This window comes from Ranitomeya imitator, chromosome 5 (assembly GCF_032444005.1).
Source record: "Ranitomeya imitator isolate aRanImi1 chromosome 5, aRanImi1.pri, whole genome shotgun sequence".
Lineage (NCBI taxonomy): Eukaryota > Metazoa > Chordata > Amphibia > Anura > Dendrobatidae > Ranitomeya > Ranitomeya imitator.
In genome coordinates, this window is record NC_091286.1 from 694,799,989 (window position 1) to 694,827,980 (window position 27,992).

The following is a 27,992-nucleotide window of genomic DNA, read 5'->3' on the forward strand; positions in this document are numbered from 1 at the left end:
GCAGACAGGCATCGAAGGCCTAAAATAATAACACATGGCTGTAGGCAATTTTAAATTGGTTCCAGGGGTACACGGACAGCAGTGGTGTGGTCAGTGGAGGCCTAGTGGAAGGAGTGACCGCAGACAGGCATCGAAGGCCTAAAATAATAACACATGGCTGTAGGCAATTTTAAATTGGTTCCAGGGGTACACGGGCAGCAGTGACCTGGTCAGTGTAGTAGTAGTTGAAAGAATGGACCGCAGACAGGCATCGAAGGCCTAAAATAAAAAAATTGGGCTGGCTGTAGGCAATTTTAAATTGGTTCCAGGGGTACACGGGCAGCAGTGGTGTGGTCAGTGGAGGCCTAGTGGAAGGAGTGACCGCAGACAGGCATCGAAGGCCTAAAATAATAACACATGGCTGTAGGCAATTTTAAATTGGTTCCAGGGGTACACGGGCAGCAGTGACCTGGTCAGTGTAGTAGTAGTTGAAAGAATGGACCGCAGACAGGCATCGAAGGCCTAAAATAAAAAAATTGGGCTGGCTGTAGGCAATTTTAAATTGGTTCCAGGGGTACACGGGCAGCAGTGGTGTGGTCAGTGGAGGCCTAGTGGAAGGAGTGACCGCAGACAGGCATCGAAGGCCTAAAATAATAACACATGGCTGTAGGCAATTTTAAATTGGTTCCAGGGGTACACGGACAGCAGTGGTGTGGTCAGTGGAGGCCTAGTGGAAGGAGTGACCGCAGACAGGCATCGAAGGCCTAAAATAATAACACATGGCTGTAGGCAATTTTAAATTGGTTCCAGGGGTAGACGGGCAGCAGTGACCTGGTCAGTGTAGTAGTAGTTGAAAGAATGGACCGCAGACAGGCATCGAAGGCCTAAAATAAAAAAATTGGGCTGGCTGTAGGCAATTTTAAATTGGTTCCAGGGGTACACGGGCAGCAGTGGTGTGGTCAGTGGAGGCCTAGTGGAAGGAGTGACCGCAGACAGGCATCGAAGGCCTAAAATAATAACACATGGCTGTAGGCAATTTTAAATTGGTTCCAGGGGTAGACGGGCAGCAGTGACCTGGTCAGTGTAGTAGTAGTTGAAAGAATGGACCGCAGACAGGCATCGAAGGCCTAAAATAAAAAAATTGGGCTGGCTGTAGGCAATTTTAAATTGGTTCCAGGGGTACACGGGCAGCAGTGGTGTGGTCAGTGGAGGCCTAGTGGAAGGAGTGACCGCAGACAGGCATCGAAGGCCTAAAATAATAACACATGGCTGTAGGCAATTTTAAATTGGTTCCAGGGGTACACGGACAGCAGTGGTGTGGTCAGTGGAGGCCTAGTGGAAGGAGTGACCGCAGACAGGCATCGAAGGCCTAAAATAATAACACATGGCTGTAGGCAATTTTAAATTGGTTCCAGGGGTAGACGGGCAGCAGTGACCTGGTCAGTGTAGTAGTAGTTGAAAGAATGGACCGCAGACAGGCATCGAAGGCCTAAAATAAAAAAATTGGGCTGGCTGTAGGCAATTTTAAATTGGTTCCAGGGGTACACGGGCAGCAGTGGTGTGGTCAGTGGAGGCCTAGTGGAAGGAGTGACCGCAGACAGGCATCGAAGGCCTAAAATAATAACACATGGCTGTAGGCAATTTTAAATTGGTTCCAGGGGTACACGGACAGCAGTGGTGTGGTCAGTGGAGGCCTAGTGGAAGGAGTGACCGCAGACAGGCTTCCAAGGCCTAACATAACAAACTTGGGCTGGCTGTAGGCACTTTTAAATTGGTTCCAGGGGTACACGGGCAGCAGTGGTCTGGTCAGTGGAAGTCTAGTGGAAGGAGTGACCGCAGACAGGCTTCCAAGGCCTAACATAACAAAATTGGGCTGGCTGTAGGCACTTTAAATTGGTTCCAGGGGTACATGGGCAGCAGTGTATGGTCAGTGGAAGTCTAGTGGAAGGAGTGACGGCAGACAGTCTTCGAAGGCCTAACATAACAAAATTGGGCTGACTGTAGGCACTTTTAAATTGGTTCCAGGGTAACACGGCCAGCAGTGGCCTGGTCAGTGTAGTAGTTGTAGAAAGAAGGGACCGCAGACAGGCTTCGAAGGCCTAACATAACAAAAATGTCAAAACAATGGTATTGTCAGTGCCAGGCATTGAAGGATGTCAGCGCCTAGACTACACATTGGTGAAGCTGTGAGAGATAATTTTGCTAGTGGTAGAGCACTGTTTGAGCTGGGGGGGGGAACTGTCTTGTGGCCGGCGTTACAGGCACAGGGCCCCTCATATTACAACGGTGTGTCTGACGTTGGGTGCGCACCACCACCGCCAGAGACACTTTATTGTACTATGAGGGACCCAGTGGCAGTGCCGTCGACCAAAAGCGGCCACACCCACCTCTTCAGACAAACAGCACTCTCAAGGGTCCAAGCGCAAAGTGGCGATAGCACGGCCCCGTGTGGGGAGTTTGGCCATTTCGTGAGGTGGAAACATGTCGTATGCTGGACAATCAGGTGAAGAAAATTACGAGATTGGAAAAGTCATTCAGAATAGTCCACAGGCAAGACCTTTTCATAGGAAAGCTAGGTGTCAGCCGGGCAGGGTGGGGCAAAAGATTTTGAAATCCAGTTGTGGTTCATTTTAATGAAGGTTAGATCATCTACATTTTGGGTAGCCAGACGAGTCCTTTTTTCTGTTAGTATTGAACCTGCAGCACTGAATACTCTTTCTGATAGGACACTAGCTGCCGGGCAAGCAAGCTCCTGCAATGCATATTCTGCCAATTCTGGCCAGGTGTCTAATTTGGATGCCCAGTAATCAAATGGGAATGACGGTTGAGGGAGAACGTCGATAAGGGATGAAAAATAGTTTGTAACCATACTGGACAAATGTTGTCTCCTGTCACTTTGAATTGATGCTGCAGTACCTGTCCTGTCTGCGGTCATAGAAAAATCACTCCACAACCTGGTCAGAAAACCCCTCTGGCCAACGCCACTTCTGATTTCTGCCCCTCTAACACCTCTGGTCTGCTGGCCCCTGGAGCTCGTGTGAGAACGATCACGGGCGCTGTGTGCAGGGAATGCCAGAAGCAAACGGTCAACAAGAGTTGATTGTTTTGTTGCTAATATTAGTTCCAAGTTCTCATGTGGCATAATATTTTGCAATTTGCCTTTATAGCGAGGATCAAGGAGGCAGGCCAACCAGTAATCGTCATCGTTCATCATTTTTGTAATGCGTGTGTCCCTTTTGAGGATACGCAAGGCATAATCCGCCATGTGGGCCAAAGTTCCCGTTGTCAAATCTGCGGTTGTGCTTGGTTGAGGGGCAGTTGCAGGCAAATCTACGTCACTTGTGTCCCTCAAAAAACCAGAACCCGGCCTTGCCACGCCACCAATTTCCCGTGCCCCCGGGAAAGCTTCCTCATTAAAAATATACTCATCCCCATCATCCTCCTCATCCTCCACCTCCTCTTCGCCCGGTACCTCGTCATGTACACTGCCCTGACCAGACAATCGCTGACTGTCATCAAGGCTTTCCTCTTCCTCTGGTGCAGACGCCTGATCCTTTATGTGCGTCAAACTTTGCATCAGCAGACGCATTAGGGGGATGCTCATGCTTATTATGGTGTTGTCTGCACTAACCAGCCGTGTGCATTCCTCAAAACACTGAAGGACTTGACACATGTCTTGAATCTTCGACCACTGCACACCTGACAACTCCATGTCTGCCATCCTACTGCCTGCCCGTGTATGTGTATCCTCCCACAAAAACATAACAGCCCGCCTCTGTTCGCACAGTCTCTGAAGCATGTGCAGTGTTGAGTTCCACCTTGTTGCAACGTCTATGATTAGGCGATGCTGGGGAAGGTTCAAAGAACGCTGATAGGTCTGCATACGGCTGGAGTGTACAGGCGAACGGCGGATATGTGCGCAAAGTCCACGCACTTTGAGGAGCAGGTCGGATAACCCCGGATAACTTTTCAGGAAGCACTGCACCACCAGGTTTAAGGTGTGAGCCAGGCAAGGAATGTGTTTCAGTTGGGAAAGGGAGATGGCAGCCATGAAATTCCTTCCGTTATCACTCACTACCTTGCCTGCCTCAAGATCTACAGTGCCCAGCCACGACTGCGTTTCTTGCTGCAAGAACTCGGACAGAACTTCCGCGGTGTGTCTATTGTCGCCCAAACACTTCATAGCCAATACAGCCTGCTGACGTATGCCAGTAGCTGCCCCATAATGGGAGACCTGGTGTGCAACAGTGGCAGGTGCGGATGGAGTGTTTGTGCGACTGCGGTCTGTGGACGAGCTCTTGCTTCTGCAGGAGGACGAGGAGGAGGAGGAGGAGGGGGTGCGAACGGCTACAGACAACTGTTTACTAGACCGTGGGCTAGGCAGAACTGTCCCAAACTTGCTGTCCCCTGTGGACCCTGAATCCACCACATTTACCCAGTGTGCCGTGATGGACACGTAACGTCCCTGGCCATGCCTACTGGTCCATGCATCTGTTGTCAGGTGCACCTTTGTGCTCACAGATTGCCTGAGTGCATGGACGATGCGCTCTTTAACATGCTGGTGGAGGGCTGGGATGGCTTTTCTGGAAAAAAAGTGTCGACTGGGTAGCTCGTAGCGTGGTACAGCGTAGTCCATCAGGTCTTTGAAAGCTTTGCTTTCAACTAACCGGTAGGGCATCATCTCTAACGAGATTAGTCTAGCTATGTGGGCGTTCAAACCCTGTGTACGCGGATGCGAGGCTAAGTATTTCCTTTTTCTAACCATAGTCTCATGTAGGGTGAGCTGGACTGGAGAGCTGGAGATCGTGGAACTAGCGGGGGTGCCGGTGGACATGGCAGACTGAGAGACGGTGGGAGATGGTATTGTTGCCGCCGGTGCCCTAGATGCAGTGTTTCCTACTACGAAACTGGTGATTCCCTGACCCTGACTGCTTTGGCCTGGCAAAGATACCTGCACAGATACAGCAGGTGGTGCGCTAAATGGTGGTCCTACACTGCCGGAAGGGATGTTGCGTTGATGACTAGCTTCATTGGCCGAGGGTGCAACAACCTTAAGGGACGTTTGGTAGTTAGTCCAAGCTTTCAAATGCATGGTGGTTAAATGTCTATGCATGCAACTAGTATTGAGACTTTTCAGATTCTGACCTCTGCTTAAGGAAGTAGAACATTTTTGACAGATGACTTTGCGCTGATCAATTGGATGTTGTTTAAAAAAATGCCAGACTGCACTCTTTCTAGCATCGGATACCTTTTCAGGCATTGCAGACTGAGCTTTAACCGGATGGCCACGCTGTCCTCCACCAGGTTTTGGCTTTGCCACGCGTTTTGGGCAAGATACGGGCCCGGCAGATGGAACCTGTGGCGATGTTGATGCCTGCTGCGGCCCCTCCTCCTCCTCTGCTTCAGAACTGCTGCCGCCTGCACCCTGTTCCCCCAATGGCTGCCAATCGGGGTCAAGAACTGGGTCATCTAATAACTCTTCTTGTACCTCCTGCGCAACTTCGTCTGTGTCACCGTGTCGTTCGGTGGTATAGCGTTCGTGATGGGGCAACATAGTCTCATCAGGGTCTGATTCTTGATCAGCACCCTGCGAGGGCAATGTTGTGGTCTGAGTCAAAGGACCAGCATAGTAGTCTGGCTGTGGCTGTGCATCTGTGCACTCCATGTCAGATTCAACTTGTAATGGGCATGGACTGTTAACTGCTTCACTTTCTAAGCCAGGGACGGTATGTGTAAAGAGCTCCATGGAGTAACCCGTTGTGTCGCCTGCTGCATTCTTCTCTGTTGTTGTTTTTGCTGAAGAGGACAAGGAAGTGACTTGTCCCTGACCGTGAACATCCACTAACGACGCGCTGCTTTTACTTTTACCAGTTTCACGAGATGAGGCAAAAGAGCTAGAGGCTGAGTCAGCAAGATAAGCCAAAACTTGCTCTTGCTGCTCCGGCTTTAAAAGCGGTTTTCCTAATCCCAGAAAAGGGAGCGTTCGAGGCGTTGTGTAGCCGGACGACGAACCTGGCTCCACAGCTCCAGACTTAGGTGCAATATTTTTTCCCCCACGACCACCTGATGCTCCACCACTACCACTACCCTCATTACCAGCTGACAATGAACGCCCCCGGCCACGACCTCTTCCACTAGACTTCCTCATTGTTTTAAAAACGTAACCAAACTAACGTTATTTGTTGCAGTCACACAACTTACACGGTGAGCTATAACTTCAGTATGATTTAGCTACCCCTTTACAGGTTGGTGAGACCACAGCGAAAATCAGGCCCAATGTTACACACTCTTTTTTTGGTGGCTGCAAATTAGAGAGATGCCCCACACGCAGGACTGTCACTGAAGCACAAATGTTAATATTAATGTCACACTATTATTTTTTTTTTATTTTTTTTTTTTTCAGGAACACTTTAGAAACCCCCCAAAAAAAAAAAAAAAGATTTTTGCAGGGAGAATTTAGAAAACTAATGTAACAAACTATATGCTTTCTATGGGCCACTGAGTGAGAGATGACGCACACAGGAATCAGGAGTGGCACACAAGCCCAGAGGCCAATATTTTTCTACCAATGATTGATGGAGTTATTTTCTCTGGTAGATTTTGGAACCCAAATCAAGGAAAAAAAATGTAGGCTTTCTATGGACCACAATTGGAGAGAGAGAGAGAGAGAGAGAGAGATGGCACACCCAGGAGTCAAGACTGGCACACAAGCAGAAAGGCCAATATTAATCTCCCACTGTTTTTTTTGTTTTTTTTTTTTTGCTTTTTTTTTCAGGGAGACTTTAGAAAAAAAAATAATAAAAAAAATATGATTTTATCAGGAAGAATTTAGAAACCAAATAAAATAAAATGATTTTTTCAGGGAGAATTTATAAAACAAATAAAAACAAAAATAGGCGTTCTATGGCCCACTGACTGAGAGATGACGCACACAGGAGTCAGGAGTGGCACACAAACCCAGAGGCCAATATTTTTCTACCAATGATTGATGTAGTTATTTTCTCTGGTAGATTTTAGAACCCAAATCAAGGAAAAAAAATATAGGCTTTCTATGGACCACAATTGGAGAGAGAGAGAGAGAGAGAGAGAGAGAGAGATGGCACACCCAGGAGTCAAGACTGGCACACAAGCAGAAAGGCCAATATTAATCTCCCACTGTTTTTTTTGGTTGTTTTTTTTTTTTTTTTTTCAGGGAGACTTTAGAAAAAAAAATAATAAAAAAAATATGATTTTATCAGGAAGAATTTAGAAACCAAATAAAATAAAATGATTTTTTCTGGGAGAATTTATAAAACAAATAAAACCAAAAATAGGCGTTCTATGGCCCACTGACTGAGAGATGACGCACCCAGGAGTCAAGACTGGCACACAAGCAGAAAGGCCAATATTAATCTCCCACTGTTTTTTTTTTTTTTTTTCAGGGAGACTTTAGAAAAAAAAATAATAAAAAAAATGTGATTTTATCAGGAAGAATTTAGAAACCAAATAAAATAAAATGATTTTTTCAGGGAGAATTTAGAAAACAAATAAAACCAAAAATAGGCGTTCTATGGCCCACTGACTGAGAGATGACGCACCCAGGAGTCAAGACTGGCACACAAGCAGAAAGGCCAATATTAATCTCCCACTGTTTTTTTTTTTTTTTTTCAGGGAGACTTTAGAAAAAAAAATAATAAAAAAAATGTGATTTTATCAGGAAGAATTTAGAAACCAAATAAAATAAAATGATTTTTTCTGGGAGAATTTATAAAACAAATAAAACCAAAAATAGGCGTTCTATGGCCCACTGACTGAGAGATGACGCACCCAGGAGTCAAGACTGGCACACAAGCAGAAAGGCCAATATTAATCTCCCACTGTTTTTTTTTTTTTTTTTCAGGGAGACTTTAGAAAAAAAAATAATAAAAAAAATGTGATTTTATCAGGAAGAATTTAGAAACCAAATAAAATAAAATGATTTTTTCTGGGAGAATTTATAAAACAAATAAAACCAAAAATAGGCGTTCTATGGCCCACTGACTGAGAGATGACGCACCCAGGAGTCAAGACTGGCACACAAGCAGAAAGGCCAATATTAATCTCCCACTGTTTTTTTTTTTTTTTTTCAGGGAGACTTTAGAAAAAAAAATAATAAAAAAAATGTGATTTTATCAGGAAGAATTTAGAAACCAAATAAAATAAAATGATTTTTTCAGGGAGAATTTAGAAAACAAATAAAACCAAAAATAGGCGTTCTATGGCCCACTGACTGAGAGAGAGAGAGAGAGAGATGGAACGCTTAGTACTGGCACACAAGCCCAAAGGGCAATATTAATCTCCCTTTTTTTTTCCAGGGAGAATTTCTAAAACCCAAAAAAAAAAAAAAATAGGCTTTCTATGGCCCACTATTTGTGAGAGAGATGGGACGCTCAGGACTGGCACAGATGGCACGCTCAGGACTGGCACAGAAGCCCAGAGGCCAATATTAATCTCCCTTTTTTTCTGGGAGAATTTATAAAACCAAAAAAAAATTTAAATAGGCTTTCTATGGCCCACTATTTGTGAGAGAGATGGCACGCTCAGGACTGGCACAGATGGCACGCTCACAACTGGCACACAAGCCCAGAGGCCAATATTAATCTCCCTTTTTTCAGGGAAAATTTATAAAACAAAAAAAAAAAAAAATAGGCTTTCTATGGCCCACTATTTGTGAGAGAGATGGCACGCTCAGGGCTGGCACAGATGGCACGCTCAGGACTGGCACACAAGCCCAGAGGCCAATATTAATCTCCCTTTTTTTCAGGGAGAATTTATAAAACCCCCCAAAAAAATAAAATAGGCTTTCTATGGCCCACTATTTGTGAGAGAGATGGGACGCTCAGGACTGGCACAGATGGCACGCTCAGGACTGGCACAGAAGCCCAGAGGCCAATATTAATCTCCCTTTTTTTCTGGGAGAATTTATAAAACCCAAAAAAAATTTAAATAGGCTTTCTATGGCCCACTATTTGTGAGAGAGATGGCACGCTCAGGACTGGCACAGATGGCACGCTCACAACTGGCACACAAGCCCAGAGGCCAATATTAATCTCCCTTTTTTCAGGGAAAATTTATAAAACAAAAAAAAAAATTAAATAGGCTTTCTATGGCCCACTATTTGTGAGAGAGATGGCACGCTCAGGGCTGGCACAGATGGCACGCTCAGGACTGGCACACAAGCCCAGAGGCCAATATTAATCTCCCTTTTTTTCAGGGAGAATTTATAAAACCAAAAAAAAAAATAAATAGGCTTTCTATGGCCCACTATTTGTGAGAGAGATGGCACGCTCAGGGCTGGCACAGATGGCACGCTCAGGACTGGCACACAAGCCCAGAGGCCAATATTAATCTCCCTTTTTTTCAGGGAGAATTTATAAAACCCCAAAAAAAATAAAATAGGCTTTCTATGGCCCACTATTTGTGAGAGAGATGGCACACTCAGGACTGGCACACAAGCCCAAAGGCCAATATTAATCTCCCACTGTATTTTTATCAGGGAGAATTTATACACCCCACAAAAAAAAATACAGAAAAATGAAAAGGCTTTCTATGGCCCACTATGTGAGAGAGATGGCACACACAGGGATGGCACTCTAGCAGAAATGCCAAATTGCCAATCTTAATCTCCCACCAAAAAAAAAAAAAAAAAAAAAACAGGGACTGTCCTACAATTACTATCTCCCTGCCTGCAGTAATCTCAGCCAGGTATGGCAGGCAGCTACTATCTCCCTGCCTGCAGTAATCTCAGCCAGGTATGGCAGGCAGCAATAAGGAGTGGACTGATGCACAAATGAAATAAAAAGTGTGGACAAACAAAAAAGATAGCTGTGCAGAAAGGAAGGAACAAGAGGATTTGTGCTTTGAAAAAAGCAGTTGGTTTGCACAGCGGCGTACACACAGCAATGCAGCTATCAGGGAGCCTTCTAGGGCAGCCCAATGAGCTACAGCGCTGAGGGGAAAAAAAAAAAAAAAAAAACTTCCACTGTCCCTGCACACCGAGGGTGGTGTTGGACAGTGCAAATCGCTGCAGCACAAGCGGTTTTGTGATTAATGGACCCTGCCTAACGCTATCCCTGCTTCTGACAAAGCGGCAGCAACCTCTCCCTAAGCTCAGATCAGCAGCAGTAAGATGGCGGTCGGCGGGAACGCCTCTTTATAGCCCCTGTGACGTCGCAGACAGCAAGCCAATCACTGCAATGCCCTTCTCTAAGATGGTGGGGACCAGGACCTATGTCATCACGCTGCCCACACTCTGCGTTTACCTTCATTGGCTGAGAAATGGCGCTTTTCGCGTCATTGAAACGCGACTTTGGCGCGAAAGTCGCGTACCGCATGGCCGACCCCGCACAGGGGTCGGATCGGGTTTCATGAAACCCCGACTTAGCCAAAAGTCGGCGACTTTTGAAAATGTTCGACCCGTTTCGCTCAACCCTAATAGCAAGATAAAAGGGCAAGGAAGTACAAGGTGGGGAAACAAGCAACACCAGAAAGGAATAAGAAAGACAAGAGAAAAGCAAGAGGAGTAAAGATGGAGGAAACAAGCAAGACAAGGGAGAATAGTCAAGACAAGAGGACACAAGGTAGCCATGAAAAAATAAGGAAGACAGAGGATAAACAAGCAAGAATTAGGGAAAGACGACAAGAAAGGAATAAGAAAAACAAAGAGAAGAAAGAAGGGACATTAAAGGAAAATATAAAAACAAAAGGATGAAAGAGCAAGAGGAGAGGAAACAAGCAAGAAGAGCAAAAAAAAGAGAGAAGAAACAGGAAATGTAAGAGAGAAGAAAACAAACAATACAAGGAAGGAATAAGAAAGACAAGAGAAGAAGACATATAGAGACAAGATGGAAATATTCCAACTTTTATGTTAATGAAACTTTCTGTTTTATCCATCATGAGTTGTGATCACAAAACCATGGGGGAAACAAGCAAGAAGACGCAATAAGAGGGTAAGGGCGCAAACCCTGGGAAAGTCTAAAAGGATGAGAAAAACAAGCAGGACAATGAAGGAATAAGAAAGACAAGGGAAGAAGACAGAAGGCAGCCATCAGGAAATGACACGATATAATCAGGCAAGTATTGGAGAGAGGACAACAAGCAAGACGAGAACAAGGGAAATAAGCAGGAAACATCCGAGACCGGGAAAACGAAAAGACAAAAGAGGGAAAGAAGCGAGACAAGAAGACGTAAGGGGGTTCAAAGAGGACAAAGGCACATGGAGAAGACAAGCAAGACGAGGGAGGAAAGAAGCAAGAGAAGGACTAATATAGGTAATAAGCAGGATGCGGGTATAATCAAGACAAAGGGGCAATAATGAAGACAAGAAGATAAGCAAGGGAAGGGGTAACAAGTCAGAGAAGGGGTAATAAGCAAGAGAAGGGGTAACAAGTCAGAGAAGGGGTAATAAGCAAGAGAAGGGGTAACAAGTCAGAGAAGGGTAATAAGCAAGAGAAGGGGTAACAAGTCAGAGAAGGGGTAATAAGCAAGAGAAGGGGAAATAAGTCAGAGAAGGGTAATAAGCAAGAGAAGGGGTAATAAGTCAGAGAAGGGGCAACATGTCAGAGAAGGGCTAATAAGCAAGAGAAGGAGTAACGAGTCAGGCAGGAGGGTAATAAGCAAGGGAAGGGGTAACAAGTCAGAGAAGGGGTAATAAGAAAGAGAAGGGATAATAAGCAAGAGAAGGGATAATAAGCAAGAGAAGGGGTAATAAGCAAGAGAAGGGGTAATAAGTCAGAGAAGGGGTAATAACCAAGAGAAGGGGTAATAAGTCAGAGAAGGGTAATAAGCAAGAGAAGGGGTAATAAGTCAGAGAAGGGTAATAAGCAAGAGAAGGGGTAATAAGTCAGAGAATGGGCAACATGTCAGAGAAGGGCTAATAAGCAAGAGAAGGAGTAACAAGTCAAAGAAGGGGTAATAAGCAAGAGAAGGAGTAACGAGTCAGGGAGGAGGGTAATAAGCAAGAGAAGGAGAAAAGTCAGAGAAGAGGGTAATAAGCAAGAGAAGAGGTAATAAGCAAGACAAGGAGTAACAAGTCAGAAAAGGGTAATAAGCAAGAGAAGTAGTAACAAGTCAGAGAAAAGGGTAATAAGCAAGAGAAGTAGTAACAAGTCAGAGAAAAGGGTAATAAGCAAGAGAAGTAGTAACAAGTCAGAGGAAAGGGTAATAAGCAAGAGAAGGAGTAACAAGTCAGAGAAAAGGGTAATAAGGGGTAATAATCACAATGTGATATAATGAAAACAAATGGGCAATAAGCAAGACAGTATGGTAATCATAAAGATGAGATAATAAGCAAGACAAAAGGAAACAAGTGAGACAACAGCGTAATAATCAAGGCAAGAGGGTTGTAATATAAGGAAATTATATAAAGAAGAAATAATTAAGATAATAAGACAAGAGGCTAACAAGCAAGAGAAGGGGGTAATAAGTAGGAGAAGGGGGAAATATCAAAAGAGGTAATTAGCAAGACTCTAAAGGGGCAAATATTAGACATGTAAAAAGAAACACATGGGCTAGTTGCACAGTGAACAAGTCTGTAGGAACCTGTTCACACCATCAAGAAACTTGAAGACACAAAAGAGCACATTAAGACCAAAAACACTGTTGTAAAAAAAAAATCACAGTAATAAGCAAGTGCTAGTAAAAAGATGGAAAAAAACAGGGTATTTAGTTGATACGTTTTTTGCAAAAAAAATGTATTCTAAGCTGCTCCACCAATCGCCAAGGTATACCCGTATAGAGCTCTATAAGGGTATACCTTGACGTTTGGTGGAGCAGCTTAGTATACATCTTTTTACTAGCACTTGCTTATTACTGTGATTTTTTTTTTACAACAGTGTTTTTGGTCTTACTGTGCTCTTTTGTGTCTTCAAATATAAGACATGGCCTGTTTGGGAATAATGGAGAAGAATGATCTGTGTTTCTACACTGGACCTTCACTTCTAATAGGCAGGGTACATTCCTGGGCCAGCGCCCCATGTGGTCAGTCATGGTATTACATGTGATCAGATCACAGCCGCAGTCCTGATATACAGTGTGAGTGTCTCATTATGTATGTGTGGATGGAGTGACAGCGCTCGTTCTCTCGCTGGCGGCACGATCTCTACGTTTGGTCTGTTGTCCTATAATGAGGGAAGGTGAGAGATTCAGTATCTCTGGGAAGATCCGCTGACGGCTGCAGCCGGTCCGTACGGCAGAAATAATTGGTTATGTCACGGAGCAGTCGTCTCATCACTGTCAGCAGCCATTACCACAAGTGACAGGCGAGAACACAGCAGTCAATGATCTGCTCCAGATTTATTAGCAAATATCTTGTGCCAAATCCACTTCTTGTCAGAGAATTAGGACTTCGATCCAGCACTCCACTATTATCCCATAAAATACTGCACACAACTGCCTGCAATCTACTGGGAGACAAGAATTCACCACTAGGGGGAGCTCACTACATACAGATTTATACAACCACCACTAGAGGGAGCTCACTACATACAGATTTATATAGCCACCACTAGAGGGAGCTCACTACATACAGATTTATATAGCCACCACTAGAGGGAGCTCACTACATACAGATTTATACAGTCACCACTAGGGGGAGCTCACTACATACAGATTTATACAGTCACCACTAGGGGGAGCTCGCTACATACAGATTTATACAGTCACCACTAGAGGGAGCTCACTACATACAGATTTATACAGTCACCACTAGAGGGAGCTCACTACATAAAGATTTATACAGTCACCACTAGAGGGAGCTCACTACATACAGATTTATATAGCCACCACTAGAGGGAGCTCACTACATACAGATTTATACAGTCACCACTAGGGGGAGCTCACTACATATAGATTTATACAGTCACCACTAGAGGGAGCTCGCTACATACAGATTTATACAGTCACCACTAGAGGGAGCTCACTACATACAGATTTATACAGCCACCACTAGAGGGAGCTCACTACATACAGATTTATACAGTCACCACTAGAGGGAGCTCACTACATACAGATTTATACAGCCACCACTAGAGGGAGCTCACTACATACAGATTTATACAGCCACCACTAGAGGGAGCTCACTATATACAGAATTATACAGTCACCACTAGAGGGAGCTCGCTACATACAGATACATACAGCCACCACTAGAGGGAGCTCGATACATACAGATTTATACAGTCACCACTAGGGGAGCTCACTACATACAGATTTATACAGCCACCACTAGAGGGAGCTCACTATATACAGAATTATACAGTCACCACTAGAGGGAGCTCGCTACATACAGATACATACAGCCACCACTAGAGGGAGCTCGATACATACAGATTTATACAGCCACCACTAGAGGGAGCTCACTATATACAGAATTATACAGTCACCACTAGAGGGAGCTCGCTACATACAGATACATACAGCCACCACTAGGAGGAGCTCACTGCATACAGATTTATACATCCATCACTAGAGGGAGCTCACTACATACAGATTTATACAGTCACCACTAGAGGGAGCTCACTACATACAGATTTATACAGTCACCACTAGAGGGAGCTCACTACATACAGATTTATACAGTCACCACTAGAGGGAGCTCACTACATACAGATTTATACAGCCACCACTAGAGGGAGCTCACTACATACAGATTTATACATCCATCACTAGAGGGAGCTCACTACATACAGATTTATACAGTCACCACTAGAGGGAGCTCACTACATACAGATTTATACAGTCACCACTAGAGGGAGCTCGCTACATACAGATTTATACAGTCACCACTAGAGGGAGCTCGCTACATACAGATACATACAGCCACCACTAGAGGGAGCTCACTACATACAGATTTATACAGTCACCACTAGAGGGAGCTCGCTACATACAGATTTATACAGTCACCACTAGAGGGAGCCCACTACATACAGATTTATACAGCCACCACTAGAGGGAGCTCGCTACATACAGATTTATACAGCCACCACTAGAGGGAGCTCACTACATACAGATTTATACAGCCACCACTAGGGGGAGCTCACTACATACAGATACATACAGCCACCACTAGAGGGAGATCACTACACACAGATTTATACAGTCACCACTAGAGGGAGCTCGCTACATACAGATTTATACAGTCACCACTAGAGGGAGCTCGCTACATACAGATACATACAGCCACCACTAGAGGGAGCTCACTACATACAGATTTATACAGTCACCACTAGAAGGAGATCACTACACACAGATTTATACAGTCACCACTAGAGGGAGCTCACTACATACAGATTTATACAGCCACCACTAGAGGGAGCTCACTACACACAGATTTATACAGCCACCACTAGGAGGAACTCACTACATACAGATTTATACATCCATCACTAGAGGGAGCTCTCTACATACAGATTTATACAGTCACCACTAGGGGGAGCTCACTACATACAGATTTATACAGCCACCACTAGGGGGAGCTCACTGCATACAGATTTATACAGTCACCACTAGGAGGAACTCACTACATACAGATTTATACATCCATCACTAGAGGGAGCTCTCTACATACAGATTTATACAGTCACCACTAGGGGGAGCTCACTACATACAGATTTATACAGCCACCACTAGAGGGAGCTCACTACATACAGATTTATACAGCCACCACTAGGAGATCACTACATACAGATTTATACAGCCACCACTAGAGGAGCTCACTGCATATAGATTTATACAGCCACCACTAGAGGGAGCTCACTACATACAGATTTATACAGCCACCACTAGAGGGAGCTCACTACATACAGATTTATACAGTCACCACTAGAGGGAGCTCGCTACATACAGATTTATACAGTCACCACTAGAGGGAGCTCGCTACATACAGATACATACAGCCACCACTAGAGGGAGATCACTACATACAGATTTATACAGTCACCACTAGAGGGAGCTCGCTACATACAGATTTATACAGCCACCACTAGAGGGAGCTCACTACATACAGATTTATACAGCCACCACTAGGGGGAGCTCACTACATACAGATACATACAGCCACCACTAGAGGGAGATCACTACACACAGATTTATACAGTCACCACTAGAGGGAGCTCGCTACATACAGATTTATACAGTCACCACTAGAGGGAGCTCGCTACATACAGATACATACAGCCACCACTAGAGGGAGCTCACTACATACAGATTTATACAGTCACCACTAGAAGGAGATCACTACACACAGATTTATACAGTCACCACTAGAGGGAGCTCACTACATACAGATTTATACAGCCCCCACTAGAGGGAGCTCACTACACACAGATTTATACAGCCACCACTAGGAGGAACTCACTACATACAGATTTATACATCCATCACTAGAGGGAGCTCTCTACATACAGATTTATACAGTCACCACTAGGGGGAGCTCACTACATACAGATTTATACAGCCACCACTAGGGGGAGCTCACTGCATAGAGATTTATACAGTCACCACTAGGAGGAACTCACTACATACAGATTTATACATCCATCACTAGAGGGAGCTCTCTACATACAGATTTATACAGTCACCACTAGGGGGAGCTCACTACATACAGATTTATACAGCCACCACTAGAGGGAGCTCACTACATACAGATTTATACAGCCACCACTAGGAGATCACTACATACAGATTATACAGTCACCACTAGGAGGAGCTCACTACATATAGATTTATACATCCATCACTAGAGGGAGCTCACTACATACAGATTTATACAGCCACCACTAGAGGGAGCTCACTACACACAGATTTATACAGTCACCACTAGAGGGAGCTCGCTACATACAGATTTATACAGCCACCACTAGGGGAGCTCACTACATACAGATTTATACAGTCACCACTAGAGGGAGCTCACTACATACAGATTTATACAGCCACCACTAGGGGGAGCTCACTGCATATAGATTTATACAGTCACCACTAGAGGGAGCTCACTACATACAGATTTATACAGCCACCACTAGGGGAGCTCACTGCATATAGATTTATACAGTCACCACTAGAGGGAGCTCACTACATACAGATTTATACAGTCACCACTAGAGGGAGCTCACTACATACAGATTTATACAGCCACCACTAGGGGAGCTCACTGCATATAGATTTATACAGTCACCACTAGAGGGAGCTCACTACATACAGATTTATACAGTCACCACTAGGGGAGCTCACTACATACAGATTTATACAGTCACCACTAGGGGAGCTCACTACATACAGATTTATACAGTCACCACTAGGGGAGCTCACTACATACAGATTTATACAGCCACCACTAGGGGAGCTCACTGCATATAGATTTATACAGTCACCACTAGAGGGAGCTCACTACATACAGATTTATACAGTCACCACTAGAGGGAGCTCACTACATACAGATTTATACAGCCACCACTAGGGGAGCTCACTGCATATAGATTTATACAGTCACCACTAGAGGGAGCTCACTACATACAGATTTATACAGTCACCACTAGAGGGAGCTCACTACATACAGATTTATACAGCCACCACTAGGGGAGATCACTACATACAGATTTATACAGTCACCACTAGAGGGAGCTCACTACATACAGATTTATACAGTCACCACTAGGGGAGCTCACTACATACAGATTTATACAGCCACCACTAGGGGAGCTCACTGCATATAGATTTATACAGTCACCACTAGAGGGAGCTCACTACATACAGATTTATACAGCCACCACTAGGGGAGCTCACTGCATACAGATTTATACAGTCACCACTAGAGGGAGCTCACTCCATACAGATTTATACAGCCACCACTAGAGGGAGCTCACTACATACAGATTTATACAGCCACCACTAGGGGAGCTCACTACATATAGATTTATACAGCCACCACTAGGGGAGCTCACTACATACAGATTTATACAGTCACCACTAGGGGGAGCTCACTACATACAGATTTATACAGCCACCACTAGGAGGAGCTCACTACATACAGATTTATACAGCCACCACTAGAGGGAGCTCACTACATACAGATTTATACAGCCACCACTAGAGGGAGCTCACTACATACAGATTTATACAGTCACCACTAGGGGGAGCTCACTACATACAGATTTATACAGCCACCACTAGGGGAGCTCACTACATACAGATTTATACAGCCACCACTAGGGGAGCTCACTACATACAGATTTATACAGTCACCACTAGGAGGAGCTCACTACATACAGATTTATACAGCCACCACTAGGGGAGCTCACTGCATACAGATTTATACAGTCACCACTAGAGGGAGCTCACTCCATACAGATTTATACAGCCACCACTAGAGGGAGCTCACTACATACAGATTTATACAGCCACCACTAGGGGAGCTCACTACATATAGATTTATACAGCCACCACTAGAGGGAGCTCACTACATACAGATTTATACAGCCACCACTAGGGGAGCTCACTACATACAGATTTATACAGTCACCACTAGGGGGAGCTCACTACATACAGATTTATACAGCCACCACTAGGAGGAGCTCACTACATACAGATTTATACAGCCACCACTAGAGGGAGCTCACTACATACAGATTTATACAGTCACCACTAGGGGGAGCTCACTACATACAGATTTATACAGCCACCACTAGGGGAGCTCACTACATACAGATTTATGCCTTCATTACTAGGTTGATCATGGGACATTTTCAGATCTATTTAGTTTCCTGGTAAATAAACCCCATTGAATACATTCACTGAAAATCTCATAGTGACTTAGTAACCGGTGATCTCAACTTCTCTCTAGGTCTCTCGTTTTTCACCCGAGTCCTGGAGAACTGTGAAGATGAGGCCCACTTTGATGAGGTGAGAGGGCATTATACCGATTTTATGGGCCTGGGAGTGGACAAGGTGAATGTCATCCGGTGTAAACGTCATCATTGTCTTATCCTCCAATCACATCCTGAGCTGCCTCCTAATTTCTGAAATCTCAGGTGTCAGTAGAGGTTGTACAGGGAAACATGGCGGGTTTTGCAATTAATGAAGTTGAGCTGCAATACCGTGAACAACCTGTCGACAGCCGTGGCGCTGTTATTTTAAGAAAGTCCGTGCGTTTCTCCAATCCTGAGCTCCTTTAACACATTGCTGCAGATGAATATGGCAGAATTGTGAGTTCAAGGGTTTCCCCTTTTTATTTCTTTTTTTGTCTAGTTTTTTTTGGTGTTTTTCACCTATTTTTGATTTGCGATTAATTCTTCTTTAATTTTGTGTCTTTTTTTTAATCTTTTTTATACGCGGGCGTTTGTGTATTTGTTTTTAGATTTTCGCCATTGTTAAGCGGCTTTTCTCTTTGAGATGTTTGTGGGCGATTCATCAACCTCCAGACCCTGATAGAGCCATTGTATGGACGAATGAAACGTTTTGGGGGGGTTTTTGGTGAAAATTTTCTAAAACGTCCGTCTGCATTTTTAGAAGAACTTAGCAGCAACTTTCTTTGTAAGCCGAGTAAAAAACAGAAATAATGAACTGAGTGAGACGTTGTGAAGAAATTGGGGCAAAACACAACAAAATGTACCATAAAACAAAAAGGAAAGTGACATAAAAAATACAAATAATTATCAGAACCCGCAAGGTTTACTGCAGGGCATCCGTGTGACTAAGACGCTATATAGTACAGAACAGAAAGAATGAGCACAAAGTGCAGCAACTAAACCAGCAGAGAAAAGGAGGATTATCAGGAGAATATCAGTCATAGAAAGAAGGAAAAAGCATTAATGTGGAGCCTCCATCAGCCACGACTACAGTTCTGAACACCTCGGAATAGAAAACCAAGAGAGTCAGCAGCTCCGCACACAGATCATCACACTCATGTCTGCAGAGCGAACTGTGCGGCGACAAGAAGATCGGGAGAAATGCTAAAATTGTAAAGAGCCAAGATCCTAAACGAAGGCGAACACTTTATGGAAATAGAAATGGCAGAGTATAGAAGTACAAGAATATAACTACTATAATACTGCCCCTATGTACAAGAATATAACTACAATAATACTGCCCCCTATGTACAAGAATATAACTACTATAATACTGCTCCTATGTACAAGAATATAACTACTATAATACTGCCCCTATGTACAAGAATATAACTACTATAATACTGCCCCCTATGTACAAGAATATAACTACTATAATACTGCCCCTATGTACAAGAATATAACTACAATAATACTGCCCCCTATGTACAAGAATATAACTACTATAATACTGCCCCTATGTACAAGAATATAACTACTATAATACTGCTCCTATGTATATGAATATAACTACTATAATACTGCTCCTATGTACAAGAATATAACTACTATAATACTGCTCATATGTACAAGAATATAACTACTATAATACTGCCCCTATGTACAAGAATATAACTACTATAATACTGCTCCTATGTACAAGAATATAACTACTATAGTACTGCGCCTATGTACAAGAATATAACTACTATAATACTGCCCCCCATGTACAAGAACATAACTACTATAATACTGCTCCTATGTACAAGAATATAACTGCTATAATACTGCCCCTCTGTACAAGAATATAACTACTATAATACTGCACCTATGTACAAGAATATAACTACTATAATACTGCCCTTCTGTACAAGAATATAACTACTATAGTACTGCTCCTATGTACAAGAATATAACTGCTATAATACTACTCCTATGTACAGGAATATAACTACTATAATACTGCTCCTATGTACAAGAATATAACTACTATAATACTGCCTCCTATGTACAAGAATATAACTACTATAATACTGCCCCTATGTACAAGAATATAACTACTATAATACTGCCCCTATGTACAAGAATATAACTACTATAATCCTGCCCTATGTACAAGAATATAAGTAGTATAATACTGCTCCTATGTACAAGAATATAACTACTATAATACTGTTCCTATGTACAGGAATATAACTACTATAATACTGCCCCTATGTACAGGAATATAACTACTATAATACTGTTCCTATGTACAAGAATATAACTACTATAATACTGCCTCTATGTACAAGAATATAACTACTATAATACTGCCCCCATGTACAAGAATATAACTACTATAATACTGCTCCTATGTACAAGAATATAACTACTATAATACTGCCCCATATGTACAAGAATATAACTACTATAATACTGCCCCTATGTACAAGAATATAACTACTATAATACTGCCCCCATGTACAAGAATATAACTACTATAATACTGCCCCTCTGTACAAGAATATAACTACTATAATACTGCCCCTATGTACAAGAATATAACTACTATAATACTGCCCCTATGTACAAGAATATAACTACTATAATACTGCCCTTCTGTACAAGAATATAACTACTATAATACTGCCCTTCTGTACAAGAATATAACTACTATAATACTGCTCCTATATACAAGAATATAACTACTATAATACTGCCTCTATGTACAAGAATATAGCTACTATAATACTGCTCCTATGTACAAGAATATAACTACTATAATACTGCTCCTATGTACAAGAATATAACTACTATAATACTGCTCCCTATATACAAGAATATAACTACTATAATACTGCTCCTATGTACAAGAATATAACTACTTTAATACTGCTCCCTATATACAAGAATATAACTACTATAATACTGCTCCTATGTACAAGAATATAACTATTATAATACTGCCCCTATGTACAAGAATATAACTACTATAATACTGCTCCTATGTACAAGAATATAACTACTATAATACTGCCCCCTATGTACAAGAATATAACTACTATAATACTGCCCCCATGTACAAGAATATAACTACTATAATACTGCCCCTCTGTACAAGAATATAACTACTATAATACTGCCCCTATGTACAAGAATATAACTACTATAATACTGCCCCTATGTACAAGAATATAACTACTATAATACTGCCCCCTATGTACAAGAATATAACTATTATAATACTGCCCCTATGTACAAGAATATAACTACTATAACACTGCTCCTATGTACAAGAATATAACTACTATAATACTGCCCCTATGTACAAGAATATAACTACTATAATACTGCCCCTATGTACAAGAATATAACTACTATAATACTGCCCCTATGTGCAAGAATATAACTACTATAATACTGCCCCTATGTACAAGAATATAACTATTATAATACTGCCCCTATGTACAAGAATATAACTACTATAATACTGCTCCTATGTACAAGAATATAACTACTATAATACTGCCCCCTATGTACAAGAATATAACTACTATAATACTGCCCCTATGTACAAGAATATAACTACTATAATACTGCCCCCTATGTACAAGAATATAACTACTATAATACTGCCCCTATGTACAAGAATATAACTACTATAATACTGCCCCTATGTGCAAGAATATAACTACTATAATACTGCCCCCTATGTACAAGAATATAACTACTATAATACTGCCCCTATGTACAAGAATATAACTACTATAATACTGCCCCTATGTACAAGAATATAACTACTATAATACTGCCCCCTATGTACAAGAATATAACTACTATAATACTGCTCCTATGTACAAGAATATAACTACTATAATACTGCCCCTATGTAAAAGAATATAACTGCTATAATACTGCCCCTATGTCCAAGAATATAACTACTATAATACTGCTCCCTATGTACAAGAATATAACTACTATAATACTGCTCCTATGTACAAGAATATAACTACTATAATACTGCCCCCTATGTACAAGAATATAACTGCTATAATACTGCCCCTATGTAAAAGAATATAACTGCTATAATACTGCCCCTATGTAAAAGAATATAACTGCTATAATACTGCCCCTATGTAAAAGAATATAACTACTATAATACTGCCCATATTTTTATCACTAGTTCTCTATGATGTATATGTTGGAGCATCCCGACTTCTCTTTTCCGCAGTTTGATGGATTTAGTCTTTTTCATTGAATGTGGAATCAGTAAATATCGGTTGCATAATTTGGCCGCTTGCTCTCCGGGATGTAGTGAGGCAATTACCGTATTTCGCGGCTTCTCTTGATTTCGCTTCATTAATTGGAAAGAAAGGAAAAATAATGGAGTCGGAGCTGGTGAGGAGTCGGGAACATTATCATTGGTGCAGAAGTCACACTGGGAAGCAGGATTAACACTTTGCCTGCTGGTATTTGCTCTTCACTACACGTGTCTGAGAATCTAAGCCATATACTGTTCTTACGGAAAATGTATTAATAATGTGATGCTATTCGCGTTGATCCTGTCTTATTTATCCTGGTGCACGTTCTTCAAGGGATTATTTACAGGAGATAGCGGGCACACGACTTGATGAACTTTTTTTTACAATACGAAACATTTTCCACACAGGTTCCATCCTCCTTTCTCGCTTGTTCTCTGTCTTCACCTTTCCTCTATCCTTCACCACCGCCCTGCCGTACTACAGTCCAGCTAGTAAGAGTCCTGTTCTCTACCCCGATTCCTTCTCCTATTCTGTACCACCAGTTCCTTCTCTTCTCTCTACTTTACCCATGCTGTGCTCAGTACTACAGTCCATCTAGTAAGAGTTCTATTATCTACCCCCTGTTCTGTGCCTTCTCTCCTCTCTACTTCACCGCTCTGCACTGTTCAATAGTCCAACTAGTAAAGGTACCGTCACACTAGACGATATCGCTAGCGATCCGTGACGTAGCAGCGTCCTCGCTAGCGATATCGTCCAGTGTGACAGGCAGCAGCGATCAGGCCCCTGCTGGGAGATCGCTGGTCGGGGAAGAAAGTCCAGAACTTTATTTCGTCGCTGGACTCCCCGTAGACATCGCTGAATCGGCGTGTGTGACACCGATTCAGCGATGTCTTCACTGGTAACCAGGGTAAACATCGGGTAACTAAGCGCAGGGCCGCGCTTAGTAACCCGATGTTTACCCTGGTTACCAGCGTAAAAAAACAAACAGTACATACTTACATTCAGCTGTCTGTCCCTTGCCGTCTGGTTCCTGCACTGACTGCTGGCCGTAAAGTGAAAGCAGAGCACAGCCACAGCGGTGAGTCACCGCTGTGTGACTCACCGCTGTGCTGTGCTTTCACTTTCACTTTACGGCCAGCAGTCAGTGCAGGAACCAGACGGCAAGGGACAGACAGCTGAATGTAAGTATGTACTGTTTGTTTTTTTACGCTGGTAACCAGGGTAAACATCGGGTTACTAAGCGCGGCCCTGCGCTTAGTTACCCGATGTTTACCCTGGTTACCGGGGACCTCGGGATCGTTGGTCGCTGGAGAGCTGTCTGTGTGACAGCTCTCCAGCGACAAAACAGCGACGCTGCAGCGATCCGGATCGTTGTCGGTATCGCTGCAGCGTCGCTAAGTGTGACGGTACCTTAAGAGTCCTATTCTCTACCCTCGATTCCTTCTCTCCCTTCTACTTCACCACCACCCTGTTCCGTACTACAGTCCATCTAGTAAGAGTCCTATTCTCTATCCGTGGTTCCTTCTCTTCTCTCTACTTCACCACCACCCTGTTCCGTACTACAGTCCAGCTAGTAAGAGTCCTATTCTGTACCTCCGGTGCCTTCTCTTCTCTCTACTTCACCACCTCCTTGCTCCGTACTACAGTCCATCTAGTAAGAGTCCTATTCTCTACCTCCGGTGCCTTCTCTTCTCTCTACTTCACCACCACCCTGCTCCGTACTACAGTCCATCTAGTAAGAGTCCTATTCTCTACCTCCGGTGCCTTCTCTTCTCTCTACTTCACCACCTCCTTGCTCCGTACTACAGTCCATCTAGTAAGAGTCCTATTCTCTACCTCCGGTGCCTTCTCTTCTCTCTACTTCACCACCACCCTGCTCCGTACTACAGTCCAGCTAGTAAGAGTCCTATTCTGTACCTCCGGTGCCTTCTCTTCTCTCTACTTCACCACCACCCTGTTCCGTACTACAGTCCATCTAGTAAGAGTCCTATTCTCTACCTCCGGTGCCTTCTCTTCTCTCTACTTCACCACCTCCTTGCTCCGTACTACAGTCCATCTAGTAAGAGTCCTATTCTCTACCTCCGGTGCCTTCTCTTCTCTCTACTTCACCACCACCCTGCTCCGTACTACAGTCCAGCTAGTAAGAGTCCTATTCTCTACCTCCGGTGCCTTCTCTTCTCTCTACTTCACCACCACCCTGCTCCGTACTACAGTCCAGCTAGTAAGAGTCCTATTCTCTACCTCCGGTGCCTTCTCTTCTCTCTACTTCACCACCACCCTGCTCCGTACTACAGTCCAGCTAGTAAGAGTCCTATTCTCTACCTCCGGTTCCTTCTCTCCTCTCTACATCACCACCACCCTGCTCCGTACTACAGTCCAGCTAGTAAGAGTCCTATTCTCTACCGCTGGTTCCTTCTCTCCTCTCTACATCACCACCACCCTGCTCCGTACTACAGTCCATCTAGTAAGAGTCCTATTCTCTACCTCCGGTGCCTTCTCTTCTCTCTACTTCACCACCACCTTGCTCCGTACTACAGTCCATCTAGTAAGGGTCCTATTCTCTACCTCCCGTGCCTTCTCTTCTCTCTACTTCACCACCACCCTGCTCCGTACTACAGTCCAGCTAGTAAGAGTCCTATTCTCTGCCTCCGGTGCCTTCTCTTCTCTCTACTTCACCACCACCCTGCTCCGTACTACAGTCCAGCTAGTAAGAGTCCTATTCTCTACCGCTGGTTCCTTCTCTCCTCTCTACATCACCACCACCCTGCTCCGTACTACAGTCCATCTAGTAAGAGTCCTATTCTCTACCTCCGGTGCCTTCTCTTCTCTCTACTTCACCACCACCTTTCTCCGTACTACAGTCCATCTAGTAAGGGTCCTATTCTCTACCTCCCGTGCCTTCTCTTCTCTCTACTTCACCACCACTCTGCTCCGTACTACAGTCCAGCTAGTAAGAGTCCTATTCTCTACTGCTGGTTCCTTCTCTTCTCTCTACTTCACCACCACCCTGCTCCGTACTACAGTCCAGCTAGTAAGAGTCCTATTCTCTACCGCTGGTTCCTTCTCTTCTCTCTACTTCACCACCACCTTGCTCCGTACTACAGTCCAGCTAGTAAGAGTCCTATTCTCTACCGTTGGTTCCTTCTCTTCTCTCTACATCACCACCACCCTGCTCCGTACTACAGTCCATCTAGTAAGAGTCCTATTCTCTACCTCCGGTGCCTTCTCTTCTCTCTACTTCACCACCACCTTGCTCCGTACTACAGTCCATCTAGTAAGGGTCCTATTCTCTACCTCCCGTGCCTTCTCTTCTCTCTACTTCACCACCACCCTGCTCCGTACTACAGTCCAGCTAGTAAGAGTCCTATTCTCTACCGCTGGTTCCTTCTCTTCTCTCTACTTCACCACCACCCTGCTCCGTACTACAGTCCAGGTAGTAAGAGTCCTATTCTCTACCGCTGGTTCCTTCTCTCCTCTCTACATCACCACCACCCTACTCCGTACTACAGTCCATCTAGTAAGAGTCCTATTCTCTACCTCCGGTGCCTTCTCTTCTCTCTACTTCACCACCACCTTGCTCCGTACTACAGTCCATCTAGTAAGGGTCCTATTCTCTACCTCCCGTGCCTTCTCTTCTCTCTACTTCACCACCACTCTGCTCCGTACTACAGTCCATGTAGTAAGAGTCCTATTCTCTATCTGCGGTTCCTTCTCTTCTCTCTACTTCACCACCACCCTGCTCCGTACTACGGTCCATCTAGTAAGAGTCCTATTCTCTACCCCGATGCTTTCTCTCTTCTCTACTTCACCACTCTGCACGGTACAGCAGTCCATCTAGTAAGAGTCCTATTCTCTACCGCCAGTTGCTTCTCTCCTCTTTTTACTCAACAATATTTTGGAAGGGATTATTTACAGGAGAGAGCGGGCAGACGACTTGATGAACTTTTTTTTACAATACGGAACATTTTCCACACAGGTTCCATCCTCCTTTCTCTCTTGTTCTGTCTTCACCTTTCCTCTATCCTTCACCACCACCCTGCCGTACTACAGTCCAGCTAGTAAGAGTCTTGTTCTGTACTCCCGGTGCCTTCTCTCTTCTCTACTTCACCACCGCCCTACTCCGTACTACAGTCCAGCTAATAAGAGTCCTATTCTCTACCCCCGATTCCTTCTCCTATTCTGTACCACCAGTTCCTTCTCTTCTCTCTACTTCACCCATGCCGTGCTCAGTACAACAGTCCAGCTAGTAAGAGTCCTATTATCTACCCCCTGCTCCATGCCTTCTCTCCTCTCTAGTGAACTCTACTGCCAGTATGGCCGGCTCTTATCTCCTCTGTTCATGGCGCTTGGGGACTCCCGCACAGGGCACTGTGTCTTCATCTGCATACTCTTTCCCTTTTATGTCCGTTACCTCTTTGAATTATATACTCGGGGTCGTACTGCTAGGCGTCCTCTCCCTGGACCCGTCTCAGGTTTTTCGGACACTTTTCGCTTGTTCTCTCCTCTAGGATCTCGCTATCTTTCATCTCTGTCTCCTTTCTTGTTAGGGACACCCACATCATGTGGCACTGTTAACATCAGACCTTAGGTATTCTTACTATGCACACTGAGCCTTATGTAACTTCCTGATAGGAAGTGTCTGTGTCTTCAGCTTAGCCCTCCCACGTTGGACTAATCCCAAACATTAGCTATTACTTTCCCTAATGTCAAACAACACACAACATTAACACCTTTAACACAAGACACAATTCACATTACTCAGTATACTTTTTCTTCAAGGGGGAACGTTGGACAATATTCCCATCTCTTTACACAATACAGTTGAAAACAATGATGGAAAAGGGGGGCCGTCTGTTGTGAATTCTGTGGCCAAGCTCCCTCCTGTGGTCGTGAGTGGTACTGCGGCTGGTTCTGTCTATGAGCTTCCTTTGGT

General features: G+C 43.8%; 1 protein-coding gene across 8 annotated transcripts in view; it reads left to right on the forward strand.

Annotated features, from left to right (window-relative positions):
- Positions 1–27,992, forward strand: part of OTOF (otoferlin) — a 342,337-nt gene that overhangs the window by 37,115 nt on the left and 277,230 nt on the right. For all 8 annotated transcript variants that reach the window (XM_069728471.1, XM_069728475.1, XM_069728478.1 and 5 more), the window contains exon 2: positions 18,833–18,891. In XM_069728471.1, coding sequence (XP_069584572.1) covers positions 18,833–18,891 — 59 coding nt within the window. The remainder of the gene's footprint in view (positions 1–18,832; positions 18,892–27,992) is intronic.